The 18,936-nt window shown below is 47.6% G+C and overlaps 1 protein-coding gene across 2 annotated transcripts in view; it reads left to right on the top strand.

The window, feature by feature from the left end:
* Positions 1–18,936, top strand: part of LOC124043914 (glypican-6-like) — a 127,052-nt gene that overhangs the window by 14,328 nt on the left and 93,788 nt on the right. For both annotated transcript variants that reach the window (XM_046363064.1, XM_046363065.1), the window contains exon 2: positions 12,218–12,376. In XM_046363064.1, the coding sequence (XP_046219020.1) occupies positions 12,218–12,376 (159 nt within the window). The remainder of the gene's footprint in view (positions 1–12,217; positions 12,377–18,936) is intronic.

The following is an 18,936-nucleotide window of genomic DNA, read 5'->3' as shown; positions in this document are numbered from 1 at the left end:
AGTCATAAAAGTATGCCGTGTTTATTTTTAAGGACTACTAAAATAGTGATTTTGTCAGACAGCATAGAGATGACGACTTGGAATAAGATGTAAACGTCAGCATATAAAACAAATATTTTATTAAAGTAATGTGAATAAATGATGGTTAATAAGTGATAAGCAGTAATGGGCAGTCACTACCAGCATAGGACTTGTATTAATTGTTTTATTATGTGTTGTTAGATCATTCAACCCACGTAATGCATAGTGCATTTAATGTCTAAAAAAATGATCGAAACTGAAATTGAAAACCGTGATACATTTTTTTATAATCGAACCGATACCTAACCGACCTCAAAAAGCACTAATCGCTCAGCACTAAAGCTATTCAAAGAGTATGCTGTGTGAACCACTCTCTTTCTTCTCTGCCTAATGGGGAATTGTATTCCATTGTGTACCAACAAAAATATATCTGTGTGTCCACTGTGCTGTTTTAACCTTGGACATAAAGGATATACAGGCTACCTTGGTTGAGTGGAGAAGTTCCTTGAAAGCCCCTTATGGGATGTTGATGTACGAGAGACTCATTTTAAGTGATGTTTTGCTCTGTTGAGACTGCGGGAACACTCTGCACGGTCTAAGTGTCAGTGTGGAGGAGCTCTTTGTGGGTGACACGTCTGATGGAGAGCTGCACTCAGACCTGTGGCCAGTGGGACCTCCCTGAGTCCTTCCAACCTTTGGCCTATTAAAGTGTCCACTAAACAACTGTCTCTCAAACTTTTCCTTTATACACAGGCAGTGACCTACCTAACGCTTTTGAGTTTTCTTTTGACCTGCAAACTAAACAAACCTGTGTTTAAGGTGCAGGCAACAGTCATAAGCTGTGATAAAAAAGAGAGTTAGCTGTGAACAAACTGTGTGTGGGTTTCAACCTCCTGCCCTCACATCACCTCCTGACCTCACATCACCTCCTGCCCTCACATCACCTCCTGCCCTCACCTCACCTCCTGCCCTCACATCACCTCCTGCCCTCACATCACCTCCTGCCCTCACATCACCTCCTGCCCTCACATCACCTCCTGCCCTCACTGGTGGGTTGTTAATTCTCTACTTAATGGCTGAGGTCAGCTCAGCTTCTGCCAGATGAAGCTGAACTGATTCTCAAAGTTTGGTTAGCCTGCAGGTGTCTGAGTAAATTACATCTCAATTCTATTTGGGTAGTGAGCGAGAGAGAGGAGACTTCGGAAATTAGGTCATTTTTAGAGGGCTGTTTGGGTGACATGGTTGGTTGCTTTTAGGTTTTAACAAAACATGAAGCCTGCATCATCAACACACTTAACATAGCAATTTTTTAAAGTCAAGAATCATTGGTTAGTCATAACGTGATCAGATTATTTAGCCACATCATTGGTCTTCATAGTGATATTGCATAGTGTGTGGAGACTACTAAATGGATAGAGAGCTGAATCAGCATCCATGGCCCTACAAATGGCTGTTTGGGAAAATGGAATGATGATGTCGATCATTAACTTTTAATTCAGTTCAGTGTTTCATGGATGTCATCAATTGCAATGTGATTTCCTTCTGAATGGTAGGCTATATCATAAATCGTTTTTCACGCTGTTCTCCCTACTGGCTACGCTGACGACCCTTCGGAAACGTTACACTTTCCATTATAACAATGGTAGGACACAGAAGCTAGAAAGAAATGGAAGGTGTTTGAGAATACATTATGATCCGTGGACAACTTCCAAATATTATGAACTGATCACTCATTGTTCCAAACAACTGTTAATCCTATAGCCATCGTCAAATCAAAAAGTTCCTCATGTTGTGTCTCATGATTCCTTCATTTACTGTAAATGTTTGGCAAAAACCACCATGAATGTTTTTGAACGCTCAGTAGGAGAGAGGGATCATAAACAGCAGAGAAACACATGTCTTTGTCCTTAAGTGGTAAGTGGAGCTGAGCATGAATTTCATCTGTGGGCTGCTGGCAATTTTAATTTCATTTTGTTCGTAGGGAGCTGGCTGAATGTTGGGAGAATGGAATGATTGCATGGGGAGAGGTAACAACTCTGACACACATTTCTATATGTGTGTGTCTGTGTGTGTATGCGCGTGTGTATGTGTGTGTGTGTTTGAGGAAATGCTGTCTGCCACTGTCTCATCCAACCAGATTTAGGATTACTGTTATAGGCTATTTCTGGCATATTGCTATGATGTTTTCAATGCCTTTACTTTGTGACACTAGCTAGCGCTGATATCTGATCCAAATACTGGATGTATTAATGCTTTGGATTGATGGATGCTGCCTCATGTTTTCATGCCTGACTTCACAGTCACACACCATGGGTAATTCTTATGTAGGGATTCCTCCCATCGGGCACAAGTGACTTTGTTATGTAGCAGAATGTCATACAGTACATTGCACAGGCACACCCGCATACAACCCCCCTTTTAATGGTCGGTTTTGAAAATACAGTAACATGTAGAGTCAACAAAAACACACACTAGAGTAATCAACACCTCTAGTTAGCGGATGCTTGTATTCTTATTCACTGTCATAGCTACCTGTTAGAGACAAAAAAAAACAACAGCAGCCAATGGCATTCTCTCACCGGTAGACCTGAAAATATCTGTCAGATTTACAACAATGGGCTCTTTAATTAAATTCAGTAGTGGCTGCATGCAGAGACTGGTTCTGTAACGGTTCTCTTGTGGTGAAGGAGGGTCGGACCAAAATGCAGCGTGTAGATTGCGATCCATGTTTAATGAACAAACGTAACACGAATCTAAATACAAAACCTACAAAACAATAAACGTAATGAAATCCGAAACAGCCTAATACTGGTGCACATACACACAGAACAAGGAACAAAGGCACTAAGGACAATCACCCATGACAAACTCAAAGAATATGGCTGCCTAAATATGGTTCCCAATCAGAGACAACGATAAACACCTGCCTCTGATTGAGAACCACTTCAGACAGCCATAGACTTAACCAGAACACCCCACTAGCTACAATCCCAATACATACACACCACATACACAAACCCATGCCACACCCTGTCATGCAGGTGAATGAGGACCCAAAAGCGACTTGGCGAAAACAGAGTATTTAATCCAGAATAAACTTTACAAAACAAAAAGCATAATACTACACGTAAAGACGAGAACAGACTGGAGACTTGATCGAGAACTGCAGGTTGCCTCGGGAAGGCACTTGAACCTAGCAGACTCAGACACCTGCTCACCACGCAGCATCTGAGGGAAACACGACACGACAGGGCAAAACATAGACACAGCACGGTGAATTATAGATGAGGATCCGACAGGGCAGGTACGGGAAACAAGGAGAGAAATAGGGACTCTAATCAGGGAAAAGGATCGGGAACAGGTGTGGGAAGACTAAATGATGATTAGGGGAATAGGAACAGCTGGGAGCAGGAACGGAACGATAGAGAGAAGAGAGAGCGAGAGAGTGAGAGAGGGAGGGGGAGAGAGAGGGATAGAAAGAGGGAAAGAACCTAATAAGACCAGCAGAGGGAAACTAATAGAATGGGAAGCACAGGGACAAGACATGATAATAAATGACAAAACATGACAGTACCCCCCCACTCACCGAGCGCCTCCTGGCGCACTCGAGGAGGAATCCTGGCGGCAACGGAGGAAATCATCAATGAGTGAACGGTCCAGCACGTCCCGAGACGGAACCCAACTCCTCTCCTCAGGACCGTAACCCTCCCAATCCACTAAGTATTGGTGACCCCGTCCCCGAGAACGCATGTCCATGATCTTATGTACCTTGTAAATAGGTGCGCTCTCGACAAGGACGGGAGGGGGGGAGGGAAGACGAACGGGGGTGCGAAGAAAGGGCTTAACACAGGAGACATGGAAGACAGGATGGACGCGACGAAGATGTCGCGGAAGAAGCAGTCGCACAGCGACAGGATTGACGACCTGGGAGACACGGAACGGACCAATGAACCGCGGAGTCAACTTACGAGAAGCTGTCGTAAGAGGAAGGTTGCGAGTGGAAAGCCACACTCTCTGGCCGCAACAATACCTTGGACTCTTAATCCTGCGTTTATTGGCGGCTCTCACAGTCTTCCCCGCAGACAAAGGCAGACCGGTAATGAAGTCTAGGGCGATGTGAGACCATGGTCGAGAAGGAATGGGGAGCGGTCTGAGACGACCGGCAGGAGGAGAGTTACCCGACTTAGTCTGCGCGCAGTCCGAACAAGCAGCCACGAAACGGCGCGTGTCACGCTCCTGAGTCGGCCACCAAAAGCGCTGGCGAATAGACGCAAGAGTGCCTCGAACACCGGGATGACCAGCTAACTTGGCAGAGTGAGCCCACTGAAGAACAGCCAGACGAGTGGAAACAGGAACGAAAAGGAGGTTACTAGGACAAGCGCGCGGCGACGCAGTGTGCGTGAGTGCTTGCTTAACCTGTCTTTCAATTCCCCAGACTGTCAACCCGACAACACGCCCATAAGGAAGAATCCCCTCGGGATCAGTAGAAGCCACAGAAGAACTAAACAGACGGGATAAAGCATCAGGCTTGGTGTTCTTGCTACCCGGACGGTAAGAAATCACAAACTCGAAACGAGCGAAAAACAACGCCCAACGAGCTTGACGGGCATTAAGTCGTTTGGCAGAACGGATGTACTCAAGGTTCTTATGGTCTGTCCAAACGACAAAAGGAACGGTCGCCCCCTCCAACCACTGTCGCCATTCGCCTAGGGCTAAGCGGATGGCGAGCAGTTCACGGTTACCCACATCATAGTTGCGCTCAGATGGCGACAGGCGATGAGAAAAATAAGCGCAAGGATGAACCTTATCGTCAGACTGGAAGCGCTGGGATAGAATGGCTCCCACGCCTACCTCTGAAGCGTCAACCTCGACAATGAATTGTCTAGTGACGTCAGGAGTAACGAGGATAGGAGCGGACGTAAAACGTTCTTTTAGAAGATCAAAAGCTCCCTGGGCGGAACCGGACCACTTAAAACACGTCTTGACAGAAGTAAGAGCTGTGAGAGGGGCAGCAACTTGACCGAAATTACGAATGAAACGCCGATAGAAATTAGCAAAACCTAAAAAGCGCTGCAACTCGACACGTGACCTTGGAACGGGCCAATCACTGACAGCTTGGACCTTAGCGGAATCCATCTGAATGCCTTCAGCGGAAATAACGGAACCGAGAAAAGTAACGGAGGAGACATGAAAAGAGCACTTCTCAGCCTTTACGTAGAGACAATTCTCTAAAAGGCGCTGTAGAACACGTCGAACGTGCTGAACATGAATCTCGAGTGACGGTGAAAAAATCAGGATATCGTCAAGATAGACAAAAACAAAGATGTTCAGCATGTCTCTCAGAACATCATTAACTAATGCCTGAAAAACAGCTGGCGCATTGGCGAGACCAAACGGCAGAACCCGGTACTCAAAATGCCCTAACGGAGTGTTAAACGCCGTTTTCCACTCGTCCCCCTCTCTGATGCGCACGAGATGGTAAGCGTTACGAAGGTCCAACTTAGTAAAGCACCTGGCTCCCTGCAGAATCTCGAAGGCTGATGACATAAGGGGAAGCGGATAACGATTCTTAACCGTTATGTCATTCAGCCCTCGATAATCCACGCAGGGGCGCAGAGTACCGTCCTTCTTCTTAACAAAAAGAACCCCGCCCCGGCCGGAGAGGAAGAAGGCACTATGGTACCGGCGTCAAGAGACACAGATAAATAATCCTCGAGAGCCTTACGTTCGGGAGCCGACAGAGAGTATAGTCTACCCCGAGGAGGAGTGGTCCCCGGAAGGAGATCAATACTACAATCATACGACCGGTGAGGAGGAAGGGAGTTGGCTCGGGACCGACTGAAGACCGTGCGCAGATCATGATATTCCTCCGGCACTCCTGTCAAATCGCCAGGTTCCTCCTGAGAAGTGGGGACAGAAGAAATGGGAGGGATGGCAGACATTAAGCACTTCACATGACAAGATACGTTCCAGGATAGGATAGAATTACAAGACCAATTAATAGAAGGATTATGACATACTAGCCAGGGATGACCCAAAACAACAGGTGTGAAAGGTGAACGAAAAATCAAAAAGAAATAGTCTCACTGTGGTTACCAGATACTGTGAGAGTTAAAGGTAGTGTCTCAAATCTGATACTGGGAAGATGACTACCATCTAAGGCAAACATGGGCGTAGGCTTGTCTAACTGTCTGAAAGGAATGTTATGTTTCCGAACCCATGCTTCGTCCATGAAACAACCCTCAGCCCCAGAGTCAATCAAGGCACTGCATGTAGCACCCGAACCGGTCCAGCGTAGATGGACCGACATAGTAGTACAAGATCTAGATGAAGAGACCTGAGTAGTAGCGCTCACCAGTAGCCCTCCGCTTACTGATGGGCTCTGGCCTCTTACTGGACATGAATTAACAAAATGTCCATCAAATCCGCAATAGAGGCACAGGCGGTTGGTGATCCTCCGTTCCCTCTCCTTAGTCGAGATGCGAATCCCTCCCAGCTGCATGGGCTCAGTCTCAGAGCCAGAGGAGGGAGATGGTTGCGATGCGGAGCAGGGAAACACCGTTGATGCGAGCTCTCTTCCACGAGCCTGGTGACGAAGATCTACCCGTCGTTCTATGCGGATGGCGAGAGCAATCAAAGAGTCCACACTGGAAGGAACCTCCCGAGAGAGAATCTCATCTTTGACCACTGTGTGGAGTCCCTCCAGAAAACGAGCGAGCAGCGCCGGCTCGTTCCAGTCACTAGAGGCAGCAAGAGTACGAAACTCTATAGAGTAATCCGTTATGGATCGATCACCTTGGCATAGGGAAGCCAGGACCCTAGAAGCCTCCCCACCAAAAACTGAACGTTCAAAAACCCGAATCATCTCCTCTTTAAAGTTCTGGTAATTGTTAGAACAATCAGCCCTTGCCTCCCAGATAGCTGTGCCCCACTCTCGGGCCCGGCCAGTAAGGAGTGAAATGACGTAAGCAACCCGAGCTCTCTCTCTAGAGTATGTGTTGGGTTGGAGAGAGAACACAATCTCACACTGGGTGAGAAAGGAGCGGCACTCAGTGGGCTGCCCGGAGTAGCAAGGTGGGTTATTAACCCTAGGTTCTGGAGGCTCGGCAGGCCAGGAAGTAACAGGTGGCACGAGACGAAGACTCTGGAACTGTCCAGAGAGGTCGGAAACCTGAGCGGCCAGGCTCTCCACGGCATGGCGAGCAGCAGACAATTCCTGCTCGTGTCTGCCGAGCATGGCTCCTTGGATCTCGACGGCAGTGTTACGAGCGTCTGTAGTCGCTGGGTCCATTCCTCGGTCGGATCCTTCTGTCATGCAGGTGAATGAGGACCCAAAAGCGACTTGGCGAAAACAGAGTATTTAATCCAGAATAAACTTTACAAAACAAAAAGCATAATACTACACGTAAAGACGAGAACAGACTGGAGACTTGATCGAGAACTGCAGGTTGCCTCGGGAAGGCACTTGAACCTAGCAGACTCAGACACCTGCTCACCACGCAGCATCTGAGGGAAACACGACACGACAGGGCAAAACATAGACACAGCACGGTGAATTATAGATGAGGATCCGACAGGGCAGGTACGGGAAACAAGGAGAGAAATAGGGACTCTAATCAGGGAAAAGGATCGGGAACAGGTGTGGGAAGACTAAATGATGATTAGGGGAATAGGAACAGCTGGGAGCAGGAACGGAACGATAGAGAGAAGAGAGAGCGAGAGAGTGAGAGAGGGAGGGGGAGAGAGAGGGATAGAAAGAGGGAAAGAACCTAATAAGACCAGCAGAGGGAAACGAATAGAATGGGAAGCACAGGGACAAGACATGATAATAAATGACAAAACATGACACACCCTGGCCGGACCAAATAAATAAAGATAAACACAAAATACTTCGAGCAGGGCGTGACAGAACCCCCCCCCCCCTAAGGTGCGGACTCCCGAATGCACCTCAAAACAATAGGGAGGGTCCGGGTGGGCGTCTGTCCATGGTGGCGGCTCCGGCGCGGGACGTGGACCTCACTCAATCAATGTCTTAGTCCCCTCTCCTCGTGTCCTTGGATAGTCCACCCTCGCCGCCGACCATGGCCTAGTAGTCCTCACCCAGAACCCCACTGGACTGAGGAGCAGATCGGGACTGAGGGGCAGCTCGGGAGTGAGGGGAAGCTCGGGAGTGAGAGGAAGCTCGGGAGTGAGAGGAAGCTGAGGCAGGTTGATGGATCTACCAGATCCTGGCTGGCTGGTGGTTTCGGCAGATCCTGGCTGACTGGCAGATCCTGGCTGACTGGCAGATCCTGGCTGACTGGCGGATCTGGCAGATCCTGGCTGACTGGCGGATCCTGGCTGACTGGGGGATCCTGACCGACTGGCGGATCCTGACCGACTGGCGGATCCTGACCGACTGGCGGATCCTGACCTACTGGCAGATCCTGGCCGACTGGCAGTTCTGGCAGATCCCGGCTGACTGGCGGATCTGGAAGAGTCTGGTTGACTGGCAGATATGGAAGAGTCTGGCTGACTGGCAGATCTAGAAGAGTCTGGCTGACTGGCAGATCTGGAAGAGTCTGGCTGACTGGCAGATCTGGAAGAGTCTGGCTGACTGGCGGATCTGGAAGAGTCTGGCTGACTGGCGGATCTGGAAGAGTCTGGTTGACTGGCGGATCTGGAAGAGTCTGGTTGACTGGCGGATCCGGAAGACTCTGGTTGACTGGTGGATCTGGAAGAGTCTGGTTGACTGGCGGATCTGGAAGAGTCTGGCTGACTGGCGGCTCTGGCTGCTCCATGTAGGCTGACAGCTCTGGCGGCTTCTTACAGACTGACAGCTCCTTGCAGACTGACAGCTCCTTGCAGACTGGCAGCTCCTTGCAGACTGACAGCTCCGTGCAGACTGACAGCTCCGTGCAGACTGACAGCTCCGTGCAGACTGACAGCTCCTTGCACACTGGCAGCTCCTTGCAGACTGGCAGCTCCTTGCAGACTGACAACTCCTTGCAGACTGACAACTCCTTGCAGACTGACAGCTCCTTGCAGACTGACAGCTCTGGCTGCTTCATGCAGACTGACAGCTCTGGCTGCTCCATGCATACTGACAGCTCTGGCTGCTTCATGCAGACTGACAGCTCTGGCTGCTTCATGCAGACTGACAGCTCTGGCTGCTCCATGCAGACTGACAGCTCTGGCTGCTCCATGCAGACTGACAGCTCTGGCTGCTCCATGCAGGCTGGCAGCTCTGGCTGCTCCATGCAGGCTGGCAGCTCTGGCTGCTCCATGCAGGCTGGCAGCTCTGGCTGCGCTGAACAGGCAGGAGACTCCGGCAGCGCAGGAGAGGAGAAAGGCTCTGGCTGCGCTGGACAGGCGGGAGACTCCGGCAGCGCTGTAGAGGAGGATGGCTCCGACAGTGCTGGAGAGGCGAGGCGCACTGTAGGCCTGATGCGTGGTGCTGGTACTGGTGGTACTGGACCGAGGACACGCACAGGAAGCCTGGTGCGGGGAGCTGCCACCGGAGTGCTGGGGTTTGGAGGTGGAACTGAATAGACCGGACCGTGCAGGCGCACTGGAGCTCTTGAGCACCGAGCCTGCCCAACCTTACCTGGCTTGATGCCCGGCCGATACGAGGAGCTGGAATATACTGCACTGGGCTATGCACCCGCACTGGGGACACCGTGCGCACCACTGCATAACACGGTGCCTGCCCGGTCTCTCTCGCCCCCCGGTAAGCACAGGGAGTTTGCGCAGGTCTCCTACCTGGCGTAGCCCTACTCCCTGTGAGCCGCCCCCCAATACATTTTTGGGGCTGACTCTCGGGCTTCCGTCCGCGCCGCCGTGCTTGCTTCGCCAACCTCATTCTCCTGTAACCTTCCGCGCATTGCTCCATCGAATCCCAGGCGGGCTCCGGCACTCTCCCTGGGTCGACCGCCCACCTGTCTATCTCCTCCCAAGAAGTATAGTCCATACTCTTGTAGTCCAAACCGTACTCCTCTTTGGGCTGCTCCTGTTGCCTCTTCTCCTGCTGCACCTTTGGGCGGCTACACTCCCCTGGTTTAGCCCAGGGTCCTCTCCCGTCGAGGATTTCCTCCCATGTCCAGAAATCCTTCTTACGCATCTCCTCTTTGGGCTGCTCCTGCCTGTTGACACGCTGCTTGGTCCGTTTGTGTTGGTTGATTCTGTAACGGTTCTCTTGTGGTGAAGGAGAGTCGGACCAAAATGCAGCGTGTAGATTGCGATCCATGTTTAATGAACAAACGTAACACGAATCTAAATACAAAACCTACAAAACAATAAACGTAATGAAAACCGAAACAGCCTAATACTGGTGCACATACACACAGAACAAGGAACAAAGACACTAAGGACAATCACCCACGACAAACTCAAAGAATATGGCTGCCTAAATATGGTTCCCAATCAGAGACAACGAAACACCTGCCTCTGATTGAGAACCACTTCAGACAGCCATAGACTTAACCAGAACACCTCACTAGCTACAATCCCAATACATGCACACCACATACACAAACCCATGCCACACCCTGGCCTGACCAAATAAATAAAGATAAACACAAAATACTTCGACCAGGGCGTGACAGGTTCAAAGTGAGACAACTATTAAAAAGCTGTTACTAGAATTGATCCAATCAGTTTCAGCAGCTAACCCCTAGCTTATGTGAGAAATGTTGATTTTGGCCCCCATTTGTGTTAAAGGCATAAACAGCACTATGTTATCATGTTGTGAGCAGCACAGCTTGACAAATATGACTTTAATAATTAAATAGGGAAAGGCGACTGCATATTGACAGTGAGCGAGAAGTGCGAGGCATTGTTTGACCAGCATCAATACTGTAAATGTCCTGAAGATAATGATTTGGGTTTCTATTTTTAGTCTGACGTTACTAATATTACTCTAAAAATATTCACATCAGCAACCCTTCTGTCACAGCAAAACCGTAGGTTTATCAACCATCCTTGTGTGAGTTGAATCAGAATATGAATAGAAATGTGTTCTAGTTTTGGGTCTGCTGTTTATTACATGGGGGCAATGTTTCCTCTAAGCTGCATACATGCAGGGCGTGCAGCTCCCCTCTGACTGCCACAGAAGAGCACAAGATTGGACTTCACTCAACTTTCTACAGGTTTCCCCTTTAGTTATCACTATCGACGTTTCACTCTACTGAAGGAATTGTGATCGAATCAAAGCAATATTAGCCACTTTCAATGTAATATAATATACCCAAACAAAACGTAACTATTTAAGATTTTGTATGCAAATCTAGCTGTGCTGGAGATTGTTTTGTAGGATGAGCGCATTGGATTAGGATTCTATTGCATTAACATGCATAACTCAGGCCTATATGCATATGGCCATTGCCATATATGGATCTGTGCCATTCACTTTGAACTGGACTGTGTTTAGGCTACAGCGGTCATGAGTAGACGCGCTTCTTTTGAGATCAAAGTGAGAGCTGCATTTAGCCACGTGCATTTGTTCATATTCGCTCATAGTTACTGAGTTATAATCCCAGTTATAGCCGCACACTAGGGGCTCAGATGCAAAAATATTTATGTCCAACGTTTCGACAGACAAGCTGTCTTCATCAGGGTATAATAAAGAGCAATTTTATGTCTTAAAGGGAAAGTGTTGTACTTTCAGACGGTTTTGAATAAGCTAAATTGCCAATAGGCAGAGTGGAACATAATTTGTCTGATTCTCTGTAATAATGGTATGGTATTAATAAAGCATTTTATTTTGCATCAAACACAACATTTTCAGTCACCTCCTTATCTGAAGGTGGATAAACAGGTTAATGTCAAGCCCTGCATGTTTGTCTCATGGAATGTAGGCATTGAACACCACACATTGGCTGCTACTGTAGGCTGAATGACAAAACAGCAATTTCCATGTTAAAATGTTATGATAAGTTTTTCTCCAATGTTTTTGATGGTAGGCCACTCTGGTAGGTCTACATTATGATGAAATTGCCACAGTAGCCCACTTCACCACTGTTAAAACTGTAACCAAAAAGTGGGTACAGCCTCACTGTTCACAGTAAATGCCGGCCGGAAGCTGCACAGAATTTTCACAACATTCGAGTTTGCACACAGCAGACCTGAAATTTGCTCAGTGCCCAAAGATATTATAGAGAACATTGCATGGGGGTCATCAGGAATCTGTGTGACTGAATACCATCTCTGTTGTTTGCAGGTGACCATCTCCGGGTATGTCCCCAGGGCAATACCTGTTGCAGTTCAGAAATGGAGGACAAGTTTGGTCAACAAAGCAAGCTGGAGTTAGAGAACCTGGTTGATGAAACTAGTAAAGAATTGCGAAGCACCTTCGTCTCCAGGCATAAAAAGTTTGATGGTAAGAGACGCTCTCTTTCAATTATTTTTTTGATATCTCACAAGTGGGATTCAACAGAATCTCTAAGTAGCTTGAAGAACCAATCATAGACGACGTTTGTCGGAGACAGACAGGTTGAGTGGCGAATGAGGGAGTCCCTCCCCTCATTCTAAAGAGCCATTCGCCGACCCTCTGATCATTCTCACCTCTCTTAGTCACAGAAGAGTTTTGCCTAGCTTTCCTTAGCATGACTTGATCTGTTTTCCTATTTAACTGTTCACAGGTGTGCCGTTAAGGTTATGCCGCCACTACACTCTGCCTATTGTGGCCCACAATTCAGAATAGCAAAAGTGTCACACAAGTATGAAGATGGTGTGCTTGGAGTGGGGTGTACATGCAGGAACCAATGGGATGCTTAAGGGAGGGTGTTCATGTATTTGCAGGAATACCCACATGCAGGAACAATCACACATTATTGGGTTTTTCAGCTTTCATTTTTTGTGTTGGGTGACTTTACCCGAAAGGAATGTTTTCATTTCAGGTAAGAATTATCTTCACTGCTTTTCTTCCCTCGTCTCCTTTCATAGCTGGCATCACACAGCTAGCTACTGAGACTTGGCTAGCTCGCCACAATGCTAGCTATCCTACCAGCTAACTTTTCTACTTGAAAGGGTAGAATTTCTACCTCGCTCTCTTGTTTAGCTCAACCCACTACCGACCGTCCTAGAGTCACTGCTTATCGATCGAGAGCCACGCTTTTGTTTGTCGCAAGAATAACAAAGACTATCTTCCTTTCGCTAACATTGTGCTAACTAACTAGGCTGCTAGCCCACTTGGTAAACACAGAGACTTGGTAAGCCCACGCTGCAAGGCGCAAGCTAACATGGCTAGCTCGTTGGAAAGCAAGCTATCCACGTAAGCATTGCTTTCTAGCTCAGACCGACTTCCCTACCTGCACATACGGTAGCACAAGCACTGCTTGCTATAAGAACCTAGCTAAAGCCTACACAAGCCCACCACAGCTATAGCTTTTATACACAGTTCCCGCCCCGGCTAGCCATTAGGCACCTAATAAGCTAGCTCATGCCTGTCAAGGCTAATTTTCAGCAGGCTCTATCAGGCTAGCAGGCCTTTTTCCACAAATTAGGAACAAAGGAAGGTTAATAGTGGATTAACAACGGCCTAACCTGAATCCCCGGATCAATAAATTATGTCCACTGCTACCACGCCTGAGGCATGCACACAAACCACCTTGCTCTTGCGCTGGCAGCTCGATGATGCTGGGATGCTGGCTGCTACTGGCTCTCCCACCTACTGTGGTATTGCCAGCTTGCTCTCTCATTTAGTACGTTTAACCTTCAATCGTTTCATTGGCTGATCGGATACACCACACCATGCTACGGTCTAAAGACATTCTCTAGACCGAAGAAGTAATGCTACTGGTGCGGATCTCTTTGGCTAACGAGGTGCTAGCTATAGCTAGGTTATTACCCCACTAGGTGAAAACTGGATGGCTAACACAAGAGCCTTGCGGCTAAGCGTCGACTATCTCACGCCTAAGCCAGTTGTCAAAACTTTTTTTCCCAGAGTTATAATGGGCCCCATACTCCATGGGAAATGAACATGCTCAGGCAGAATTCTAACGAGTCCTGCAAGTTTTATAAGGTTTTGACCAAGTACCGGCCCATGCTAACTTAAGCTATGCCACTAGCCATCACGGTTCATGCTAACTACCACCTCCTAGCTGTTGCTAGCTTAGTTCCCGTTTTCTAGTTCGCCTAGCATTAACTTGCTTAGTGCTTACTAACTGAATCGGTCCTTCTACGCTGTGATCCGATCTTCGAGACGGCCTCTAATTGGCTAGCTAACGCGGCAAGGCTGGTTGTACCACTGCTAACCTATGCTGGGCAAAACGTTCAGCAGCCTACCTCAGCTAGCTCACCGCTATCTCAGCTTGCCTTGCCACCACCTGCCTGGCAGACCCAGATATCGTGGCAACCAGGTCTCCACTCTCTCTCTCTCTGAGCTAAGAGCTACTGAGCGACCAAATTAAGAGCATGCAGCAAACATACTGTCCAAGTTTTAGTACAGAGTCAAGACAGTGGGCAAGCGGCCCTTCGCTTCAGCCGCATCGATGTCCCGTCCAGTTGATTTTCCCGTAGGAAAGAAGGGGCGCCCGCCCCAGCGGCAGAGAAGCACAGCCAACAGATCACTCTGTGTTCTAGTCTTCCACCTTTCGGGTGGAGCACACACCACAATGGGGGAGAGGCACATCTGTGCTCCTATTCCCCTTTCCTTTGTGCAGCGACCCATTCTCATGCGTTCGCTCTCAAGGAAGACGGAGGAAGCCCACTCTAAACCTGATTGCCCTCCGTGCCACAGCTCTCCCCTCAGCTCTTTCTTCAGCAGCTGAGGCAGGAAGACAAACTGTCACTAGCCACCTAGCATTGTCCCCATATCTCAGTGTTTTTAACACTGCCCTTTTCAATTAATACAAAGAAGGGGTTACTCGCTCTAATGCCACCAGAGTGCGCTCCGGTACCACTGGTGAGCGTGAGTCAACCAACCTGTGGGCTACTCACCACAAGAGCAGGGAACTGGCGCACAAGCACAGTCCAGCCCTGGTTCTTGTCCACAGTTCCAAAGGAGTACAGACTGCAGTTTTCTCTGAGACAACCCTTGCAATCAATAACCACTGGCAACTCGACACAGATACCAAAGCAGGAAATGTCCTCTTTATTAAGAAGTAGACGGCCAGTGTAATACCATCGGCAGAGAGCCATCTAGGCTTCTACTCCCGGTACTTCCTGGTTCCCAAACGAAAGTTGCTGGTTCATATCAGTCGACCCGCAGGAAACGTTTTTCAAATAAACTGCCAGCATACAGGAGTTTTCTTCAGGAGTTTTGCTTGTCAAGGCACAGGCTACGAATAACTCGCTGTCCTATTTGGGCTAGTGCTAGCTCCCTGAACATTCAGCAAATGTGTAGTAGCAGCTTTCACACTCCCGAGAAACACACCTACATAGACGATTACCTGCTTTGCTCCCCATCCCTGGAGCAAGCGGTATGTTAGTAGTTGATGTTATTCTTTAATAACACAGACCCCAAAGCAAATCAGGGGGAGGAAAATAAGGTTATTCAAAGCAGACAAATCATGCTTGGAAGTAGATGGTAGATGTTTATGCTCCCCTGTCCTCAGTGATTCTCCCCAGTGATTCTCTTCAGTGATTCTCTCCACAGAACAAAGGGATAGGATGTAGTTTTATAACCCAGACCTAGCCTGTGGTTGACCAATTACAATTCCTTGCAATAAAACTGGGCCAATGGCCAAGTAACAAGTATCCTATTTCAGGCTGGACCAACGAGAACGTGCCACGTATAGCTATGAGTTCAGGACTGACATTCCTAACAGATGTTGAACTGAAAACCAACTATTTCAATTGATAATTCCCTATTAACCGTTGACTTTTAGTAGTCTTGACCTCTCATCATCTGCGTTGTGTATTTATCTTCAAAATATTCTTACAGGTACGAGACACAGCTTAATTTGGAAACTACATCTCAATCTCAACCAGATAAAAAGCTGTTGTGTGCCAACACAGAGAATAGAATACCTACAGTTGAAGTCCGAAGTTTACATACACCTAAGCAAAATACATTTAAACTCAGTTTTTCACAATTCCTGACCTTTAATCCTAATAATTCTCTGTCTTTAGGTCAGTTAGCGTCACCACTTTATTTTAAGAATGTGAAATATCAAAATAATACTAGAGAGAATGATTTATTTCAGCTTTTATTTCTTTCATCACATTCCCAGTGGGTCAGAAGTTCACATACACTAAATTAATATTTGGTAGCATTGCATTTAAATTGTTTAACTTGGGTCAAACGTTTTGGGTAGCCTTCCACAAGCTTCCCACAATAAGTTGGGTGAATCTTGGCACATTCCTCCTGACAGAGCTGGTGTAACTGAGTCAGGTTTGTTCTGCCCATACATTTTATATAGGATTGAAATCAGAGCTTTGTGATGGCCACTCCAATACCTAGACTTTGTTGTCCATTTAGAAGATTAATTTGCGACCAAGCTTTAACTTCCTGAATGATGTCTTGAGATGTTTCTTCAATATATCCACATAACTTTCCTTCCTCATGAAGTCATCTATTTTGTGAAGTGCACCAGTCCTTCCTGTAGCAAATCACCCCCACAACATGATGCTGCCACCCCCGTGCTTCACGGTTGGGATGGTGTTTTTTGGCTTGCAAGCACCCCATTTTTCCTCCAAACATAACGATGGTCAGTATGGCCAAACAGTTCTATTTTTTGTTTCATCAGACCAGAAGACATTTCTCCCAAAAAGTACGATCTTTTTCCCATGGTGCAGTTGTGAACCATAATTTGGCTTTTTTATGGCGGTTTTGGAGCAGTGTCTTCTTGCTGAGCGGCCTTTCAGGATATGTTGATATAGGACTCGTTTTACTGTGAATATAGATACTTTTGTACCTGTTTCCTCCAGCATCTTCACAAGGTCCTTTGCTGTTGTTCTGGGATTGATTTGCACTTTTCACACCAAAGTACGTTCATCTCTCGGAGGCAGAACACGTCTTCTTCTGAGCGGTAGGACGGCTGCGTGGTCCCATGGTGTTTATACTTGCATACTATTGTTTGTACAGATGACCATGGTACCTTCAGGCGTTTGGAAATTGCTCCCAAGGATGAACCAGACATGTGGAGATCTACCATTGTTTTTCTGAGGTCTTGGCTGATTTCTTTTTCCCATTATGTCAAGCAAGGAGGCACTGAGTTTGAAAGTAGGCCTTGAAATACATCCTCAGGTACACCTCCAATTAACTCAAATGATGTCAATTAGCATATCAGAAGCGTCTAAAGCCATGACATCATTTTCTGGAGTTTTCCAAACTGTTTAAAGGCACAGTCAACTTAGTGTATGTAAACTTCTGACCCACTGGAATTGTGATACTGTGAATTATACGTGAAATAATCTGTCTGTAAACAATTGTTGGAAAAATGACTTGTGTCATGCAGAAAGTAGATGTCCTAACAGACTTGCCAAAACTATAGTTTGTTAACAGGTAATATGTGGAGTGGTTGAAAAATGAGTTTTAATGACTCCAACTTAAGTGTATGTAAACTTCCGACTTCAACTGTAGGTGTAATGCTGGATTCTCTCTCTTATCAGGCAACACTCTCGGTCGACTGCACCACGTCACTCCGACAGTGCCTCTTCCTGTTACACAGGGGGTGCTCGGTCACGCTCAGAATATGTCTCTGAGTGCTGGAATTGATTGCGTCCACCATCTCAGTAGTAGCACTTGGCCTGCTGAGGATGAGAGACTTCCAACGTTTGGGGTCTGCCCAACGTCTTTGTGCACGTGTCACATCAATCGTCAGATAAGGTGACCTTCGCATGTATCTCAGCTCTCCGTCACTGGAAGAGCCCCTCGATCTTCGTTTCTGTCACTTCCTTAGGGGTAGTGGCAACGAGGAAGGTGGGGGCGACAGACAAGCTGGGGCGCAGTTCACGAGGGGAATGCAATAAACGAAGTTACCTTGAATTTAAATGACCTCTAATTGCTGACAGCATTTCTTTTACTGAAACACTTTCTACCCTCCCTGTCACATTTAGATCAGAACGGACAATACGGCTGTGAGGGCATACATCAACCACCAGGGCGGCACTCGCTCACTGCGCTTTTTACGGGAAAGGGTAGGGAAAGGGGGATACCTAGTCAGCTGTACAACTGAATGCTTTAAACTGAAATGTGTCTTCCGCATTTAACCCAACCCGTCTGAATCAGAGAGGTGCGGGGGGCTGCCTAATCGACATCCACGTCTTCGGCGCCCGAATGTCAATTATACAGACTATACGTCAGGATTATTCTGGGGAGCAAAGGTCACCTTCTTTCACTACCCGTGACTTATGTACGAAGTGTACTAAATGTAGGAGCTGAGTTATTGTCCACAGGGAATCCCCATCACGGGGAATGGAAACTCCATCCCCAAATGGTGAAACAGTTCTCCTCTGAGCCTCATTCTCCCCACTAGTCCGAGTGTGGGAAGTCCCTCAATGGCCAGGCAGGCTCTAGTTAGCGTATATCATTCTTCTGCGGTACCATGAGCCTTGGCAACTCCCGTTATGCAGGGATCTGCTGACCCAAGCGAACTGAGAGATTTTCCACACTCTCCTGAACGCCATCCTGGCCCGTGAGAGACAGGCCTGCCTCTCTGAGTCATTGAGACTATCCAGAGTGCATGGGCCTCTTCTACATGCTGTATGGAAATAAGTGGTGCATATTTGAGAAGTGGTGTGACCGAAAACTGAACATTTCTTCTGCCGAACCTTTTGGACAGAGGGAAGGATTTCTCCACGGTCCTATCTAGCCGCTATCTCGGGCCTGTCATATAGGCTTTGACAAAAACACGGTGGGAAAACACCCCTGATAAACATCCCTTGTTATGTTGTTTCATGAAGGGGACGCGTCACTTACGACCAGTTCACAACCCTTTAGTCCCACCACGGGATTGGTCTATTGTGCTTGAGGCTACTTCACAGCAGCCTAAT

Source organism: Oncorhynchus gorbuscha, linkage group LG09 (genome assembly GCF_021184085.1).
Source record: "Oncorhynchus gorbuscha isolate QuinsamMale2020 ecotype Even-year linkage group LG09, OgorEven_v1.0, whole genome shotgun sequence".
Lineage (NCBI taxonomy): Eukaryota > Metazoa > Chordata > Actinopteri > Salmoniformes > Salmonidae > Oncorhynchus > Oncorhynchus gorbuscha.
Note: the sequence above shows the minus strand (reverse complement) of the source record. Positions and strands in the feature narration are given on the sequence as shown.